The sequence below is a fragment of the Atta colombica genome, unplaced genomic scaffold (assembly GCF_001594045.1).
Source record: "Atta colombica isolate Treedump-2 unplaced genomic scaffold, Acol1.0 C815997, whole genome shotgun sequence".
NCBI lineage: Eukaryota > Metazoa > Arthropoda > Insecta > Hymenoptera > Formicidae > Atta > Atta colombica.
The window spans coordinates 2,190-9,938 of record NW_017259177.1 but is presented as its reverse complement, the minus strand read 5'-3'; the positions used below and the strand labels follow the sequence as shown (position 1 = coordinate 9,938).

The window sequence follows — 7,749 nt, the reverse complement described above, 5'->3', positions numbered from 1 at the left end:
GCTGCGGTGGTACATCTGGTATTTTTTCTCGGTCATTTTTCGTATGGGTTCTCTTCTCGTCGTGGAAACTTGGTAATAGATGATCGGAATCGATGTTTCTCGGCGTGGTAGCTGGAATTGGTTCCAAAGACTCGTAAGGCTGGTAATTGATGTAGTAAGTGCCAGGTACGAGATGTGGGTTGAAGCCATTGTACGTATAGATGTACGGCTCGTAGTAGAGGGAACGATAGTTCGGATAGAAGGTCAATGGCTCCTGCTCGTTCTTCTTCGCAGAGTTCTTCGTACCGTTTTTCGGATTGTTTTCCTTCTCACGATCGGTGATAGCCGTGTCTTCATGTTCTTTTGCGATACCAAAGCTCATCGACTCGGCTAGGCGCGACGTTGAGGAAGAGGTCTGCGCTTGGTCGTTCCTGACCGCTTTATCAGCGGCGAACAGGGGATAATGCACTACTTCCGGCTCGACAAAGTGAGATGCTATCTGCGTATAATAGAACGGTGGCACGTAGCCGATGGCGGTTCGATGGAAGATTGGTTGTATCACAGGGAATGCTCGCGACGGCGATAGATTCTGATTGCTCGTAATCACGGCATTATACACCCTCGGTACCTTGAGGAGACTCCGTCGCGATCCTTGAGGAGGCGCAGCAAATGCGATAGTAGTTAATGTGCACAAAATTAGCAGCTTCATCTAGAAAAAATATTTTTCCATTAATCTTTTAGTTTTTCATAAATAAAGAAGGATATTAAAGAGGGGCCATGCTCTAAAAGATATAAATAAAAGAATAATTTTTTTTGTAGATTTTGACTGGATACGATAAATTATTAAAAAATTCGTGGCATTTGGAGAACACCTTGAAAATTAAATAAGAATATTGAAATTTGGATAAATACACCATATTCGTACTCAATTTTCAAAGTGTTCCCCAAACGCACCTTTTTCGGCAGAAATTAGCCTCTTTTTAACATTCTTCTTTATTTTTTTTTTCGTCATAATAAGGATTTCTAGTTACGTATAAAAAATATAATAATTGCAGAAGGATTCAACATAATAAATATATTTTATATGATTATTATATAATAGTATTGTTCTTCCTAATAAGGAAATGATCGAAAATATTCGAAATGACGAACAACGCCGAGAGAAGATGGGAGTGTTTCTGTGAAAGTAACTGACACTATTATTGTTTCTGGAAAAGTAACTGATACCAGTGGCGCAAGTGCCTCGCGTGTAAGCGCGCAAAACACTGCATACAAATTCGAGAGCCACGTGCACGGAATGTTACCCCGGCTATGCTCATAGGCGTGTACTCGAGATTGAATTATTGCATTTGAATTCCTATCGTGTTTGAAGTTCAAGCTCTCAGAACAATATAGCTGGTGAAATGTTACAAAGCCGCAGACCAGCTTAACAAATAATGTTTATTGATTTGAATCTCAATCTGTTGTATCTCATCTGTTATCAACAATATAGATTTTTAGTGAAAAATATAAAAGATTACTATATAAACAAAATTACAATAAAGAATCAACACAACCGAACTTTCAATTTTTTTGATCGATATTTATAGTCGATTCTTATATTTAAGTCTGTCTTAAATATTGTCGGTATTCATAATCTATTCTTATTTCAAGACCATCTTAAATAATGTCTTAAGATGCTAATACGGCTTTCTAATTGGTTCGTGACATGTTGAGACTGTTTTAAATATAAGACGATTTTAAAATAAAAATCGACTACGAAATATCTTTGTCTTTATTACAAAAAAAATTATTTAACTTTACATCCGTATAAATTTGTTTTTTGTTATATCAAAAGTTATATTAAAATATACATTTTGGATCAATATATCGAGAATATTCTTTCTACGTATAGTGAACAGGAAACAGACGCCAAGTAGAAAGGGTTGAAAGGTACGACTAAAGCCTGTCAGACAGCGTAGGTTTCACAAGGCGAATAATTAAGATCACGGAAATATGTACATGGCATTGTACCGGTGAATCACCTCATCAGCATTCATAACTTCACGGTGTCATTTGCACGTATCATTTCCTATCTCCAACAGATATCACTGTCACCTTGTCGAATCAGCTCGTCCTTGGTTCTATCAGAATTATAGTTAGCGGAGCAGTGCGTATTACTCGATTCGTATACTCACCTTCACGTCACTCTTATCAATTTCCGTCTCCTATGCGTTTCCTGTACGGCGAAGAATCCACGAGAAGCTGACACCACAAGTAGTAAGAGCGCTGCATGAGCCCGTAGTATATATGGCCCATAGGGTTCCAGGGTTCAAGTCCTGCCTCCCCCACTACGAGCGACTCTCGGCGAAAGTACTCTCCGATCACTGTAACGTCCAACTTCGGACCAGCCTATATCAGCGGTAGAACTGCAGAAGGACAGCCGTTTGCAATATGTCTCCTTCACCGATGCGATCGAGTATAGCATACAAGCGAATGATTCCTGGGACGCATGTTTTCGAGAAAACCGCTTTTGAAACGGTATACATCGGCTCAATAATTTAATCACAGCAAATAGCAGACATGCCATTTTTATATAATTGCGTCAAATGCATGATATATATTTAATATCTTTAAAATCCAGATTCTGCCGCTACACGAATTATGTAAAAAAGATCAAACAGAATTTTAATTTTATGTTTTAATAATTATTTATATTAAATTTTTATGTCAAATTTTCGAGATTCTTTGTATACTTAATACACGTATTACTATACATTTATGATCAAGTTTATGCAAGAATGAGTAAAAAATAAGACTCTACATTTATATATGTGTATAGACCGTTTTCAATCATTTCTGACGTATTAACGAATACTGAGTCTTATTCTTCCCAGCTGTTATCTGCAAGGTATTCAATCAGAAAACAAAATGACAATAATCCGTTTTTCCTGCGCCGTCAGTTCATAAATAACTCGATAATAAGTCGATTTCCATCGAACAAAGTAGTTTACCTTGGTCTCTCAATTCTAATTACAAGCCATTATAATTACTACATGTATTTGTCCTTGAAAGTGACACATACGGAAATGGCAAAAGATATATATTATGTTTAAAAATATACAATAATCGTATCTCTTTTTGCACAGCGATGTCAATTTATTAAACGAAATGTTATTATTATCGTACAATACTGTTTACAATAATTACAAACGATCATTACTAACAAATTCTATTTGAATAAAATTTAGTTTCTTTTGGGAAACTTTCGAGCATATAACATACGTATAAGAATTATAAGCGAGTGCATTCAAAAATTTCATAATTCTGATTTCTCTCATTTGATGAATTCGCGTTCCGTGTTTACCGTTATAATTATTAATATATAAGTTCGTGAAAGAATAATAAAACGCTGATATGGGCTTGCGACGGAATTTTTACGTACAATAAATCACGCTATAACATCCAAAATTCCATATACACATATATCAGCCGTTTTTACGGCGTGCAAAGCAAGAAAAGCGTCTCGTTGGAATTCATCATGCATAACTTAGTAAGTCAACGCACTTGAACATCAGCGTGTATGCGTAGAAGCGTAAACACTACGTGCGAATTCCTCGCGTAATCGCCTCTCATTATTCTTTGTTTGACGAAGATGCATTTGGTCGCTTCGTGCCTATATCAATACTTCTAATGACTGCTATAGCAAAAACTGAACTTTCAACTCGGTTCACACTTACATGTAAACGCATTGTTATTATGAATTTTAATAATCTAAAAGAGCGCATAAATACTTAACCTAGCTAGTGAGCAATTAAAATCTTTATCGAAGCTGCCAAAATTCGCGATTGCTCGAGCATTCTTTTTGATTATTTTCGAGTGACACACAATTATGCCTAAAACCTTAACATAATGAAAAATACAAGCAAAATAATGTTACGTATTCTGATATACACAGTTTTTAATAAGTCTTTATTCCTGTTCCTATTGTCTATGTTTTTTAATCGTGCAATTAAACCTTAAACACAATGAAAAACACAGACAAAAGGAAAAAAATGTTAAATTTTAATAAATATTTGTTGAAATAATTTTAAATATTTATACTAAATGTAAATATATATATTTCTTTATTTGATACAAAAACCATTAATTTGATTTAATTATAAATTTTTTATTGTACAAAATAAATGTTTCTTCAATATTATTCAAAGAAATATGTACTAGGATTTTTTGTAATTTGTTGTAATTTTGTAATTTTTATAATTTTTTTTCAGTACAGAGAATAACAGATATTCAACCTATCAGAAACTATGTATACAGAATGTACTGTTTCTGATTAAAATCTGTTATTTCCTTATAATTGCCTATGCTTTTCATTGTGTTTAAGTTTATATTATATACGCGTTACATTATAAACTGTTTTAGCTACTCGCCACATGATGATAATAAAAGATAATATAACAACAACCGCATTCGCGATCATATCAAATATGATATCCGATAAATCGCCGACCGATAGATCAATCGACGATTTAATTTTAGTCAGATCGACTCAATTGGTATGTAACAGATTCGTCGCAGCAATAAGATCGGGAAATTCGGTAGGAAGAAAATCATCAGTAGCACCAATGGTGACAGCAGCAGCAAAATGTTAGCGTATACCACCAACCACCAGATCGACAAAGTTCCCAGAACCGGCTCTAACATTATGATCCCCCGCCGGTCAAGAGGTCGAGCACACGAGTATAAAAACACGAGTGGGAGCAAAGCACTCGTATTCCGAGCTATCCGGTTTTATGAAGGTAAAGTACTCCCCGATCATGCTCGGTTTTTCATCGTTGGATGACATTCCGAGGGATGCGCTGAAAACAAAGAAAAATCTTTTGAAATATTCCACGCTCTTTTTTCTTCTGATATATCATATATTGCCTTAAAGAGAACTATGTTATCTTTCATCACTACTATATTCTAATATACATTGAAAATTTCAATACTGAAAAGCTGTAATATATATATTACAGCTTTTCAGTATTGAAATTTTCAATGTATATTAGAATATAGTAGTGATGAAAGATAACATAGTTCTCTTTAAGGCAATATATGATATATCAGAAGAAAAAAGAGCGTGGAATATTTCAAAAGATTTTTCTTTGTTTTCAGCGCATCCCTCGGAATGTCATCCAACGATGAAAAACCGAGCATGATCGGGGAGTACTTTACCTTCATAAAACCGGATAGCTCGGAATACGAGTGCTTTGCTCCCACTCGTGTTTTTATACTCGTGTGCTCGACCTCTTGACCGGCGGGGGATCATAATGTTAGAGCCGGTTCTGGGAACTTTGTCGATCTGGTGGTTGGTGGTATACGCTAACATTTTGCTGCTGCTGTCACCATTGGTGCTACTGATGATTTTCTTCCTACCGAATTTCCCGATCTTATTGCTGCGACGAATCTGTTACATACCAATTGAGTCGATCTGACTAAAATTAAATCGTCGATTGATCTATCGGTCGGCGATTTATCGGATATCATATTTGATATGATCGCGAATGCGGTTGTTGTTATATTATCTTTTATTATCATCATGTGGCGAGTAGCTAAAACAGTTTATAATGTAACGCGTATATAATATAAACTTAAACACAATGAAAAGCATAGGCAATTATAAGGAAATAACAGATTTTAATCAGAAACAGTACATTCTGTATACATAGTTTCTGATAGGTTGAATATCTGTTATTCTCTGTACTGAAAAAAAATTATAAAAATTACAAAATTACAACAAATTACAAAAAATCCTAGTACATATTTCTTTGAATAATATTGAAGAAACATTTATTTTGTACAATAAAAAATTTATAATTAAATCAAATTAATGGTTTTTGTATCAAATAAAGAAATATATATATTTACATTTAGTATAAATATTTAAAATTATTTCAACAAATATTTATTAAAATTTAACATTTTTTTCCTTTTGTCTGTGTTTTTCATTGTGTTTAAGGTTTAATTGCACGATTAAAAAACATAGACAATAGGAACAGGAATAAAGACTTATTAAAAACTGTGTATATCAGAATACGTAACATTATTTTGCTTGTATTTTTCATTATGTTAAGGTTTTAGGCATAATTGTGTGTCACTCGAAAATAATCAAAAAGAATGCTCGAGCAATCGCGAATTTTGGCAGCTTCGATAAAGATTTTAATTGCTCACTAGCTAGGTTAAGTATTTATGCGCTCTTTTAGATTATTAAAATTCATAATAACAATGCGTTTACATGTAAGTGTGAACCGAGTTGAAAGTTCAGTTTTTGCTATAGCAGTCATTAGAAGTATTGATATAGGCACGAAGCGACCAAATGCATCTTCGTCAAACAAAGAATAATGAGAGGCGATTACGCGAGGAATTCGCACGTAGTGTTTACGCTTCTACGCATACACGCTGATGTTCAAGTGCGTTGACTTACTAAGTTATGCATGATGAATTCCAACGAGACGCTTTTCTTGCTTTGCACGCCGTAAAAACGGCTGATATATGTGTATATGGAATTTTGGATGTTATAGCGTGATTTATTGTACGTAAAAATTCCGTCGCAAGCCCATATCAGCGTTTTATTATTCTTTCACGAACTTATATATTAATAATTATAACGGTAAACACGGAACGCGAATTCATCAAATGAGAGAAATCAGAATTATGAAATTTTTGAATGCACTCGCTTATAATTCTTATACGTATGTTATATGCTCGAAAGTTTCCCAAAAGAAACTAAATTTTATTCAAATAGAATTTGTTAGTAATGATCGTTTGTAATTATTGTAAACAGTATTGTACGATAATAATAACATTTCGTTTAATAAATTGACATCGCTGTGCAAAAAGAGATACGATTATTGTATATTTTTAAACATAATATATATCTTTTGCCATTTCCGTATGTGTCACTTTCAAGGACAAATACATGTAGTAATTATAATGGCTTGTAATTAGAATTGAGAGACCAAGGTAAACTACTTTGTTCGATGGAAATCGACTTATTATCGAGTTATTTATGAACTGACGGCGCAGGAAAAACGGATTATTGTCATTTTGTTTTCTGATTGAATACCTTGCAGATAACAGCTGGGAAGAATAAGACTCAGTATTCGTTAATACGTCAGAAATGATTGAAAACGGTCTATACACATATATAAATGTAGAGTCTTATTTTTTACTCATTCTTGCATAAACTTGATCATAAATGTATAGTAATACGTGTATTAAGTATACAAAGAATCTCGAAAATTTGACATAAAAATTTAATATAAATAATTATTAAAACATAAAATTAAAATTCTGTTTGATCTTTTTTACATAATTCGTGTAGCGGCAGAATCTGGATTTTAAAGATATTAAATATATATCATGCATTTGACGCAATTATATAAAAATGGCATGTCTGCTATTTGCTGTGATTAAATTATTGAGCCGATGTATACCGTTTCAAAAGCGGTTTTCTCGAAAACATGCGTCCCAGGAATCATTCGCTTGTATGCTATACTCGATCGCATCGGTGAAGGAGACATATTGCAAACGGCTGTCCTTCTGCAGTTCTACCGCTGATATAGGCTGGTCCGAAGTTGGACGTTACAGTGATCGGAGAGTACTTTCGCCGAGAGTCGCTCGTAGTGGGGGAGGCAGGACTTGAACCCTGGAACCCTATGGGCCATATATACTACGGGCTCATGCAGCGCTCTTACTACTTGTGGTGTCAGCTTCTCGTGGATTCTTCGCCGTACAGGAAACGCA

At 34.3% G+C, this 7,749-nt stretch overlaps 1 protein-coding gene across 1 annotated transcript; it reads right to left on the bottom strand.

The window, feature by feature from the left end:
• Positions 1–4: 4 nt before the first annotated feature.
• LOC108684937 lies at positions 5–2,471 on the bottom strand (the record flags this gene model as incomplete). Its single annotated transcript, XM_018189527.1, has 2 exons — positions 2,157–2,471; positions 5–688 (listed from the first exon to the last, which is right to left on the bottom strand). A coding segment is annotated over exon 2 (684 nt), but the record flags the coding sequence as incomplete, so codon positions are not given.
• Between the last annotated feature and the right edge of the window lie 5,278 nt (positions 2,472–7,749).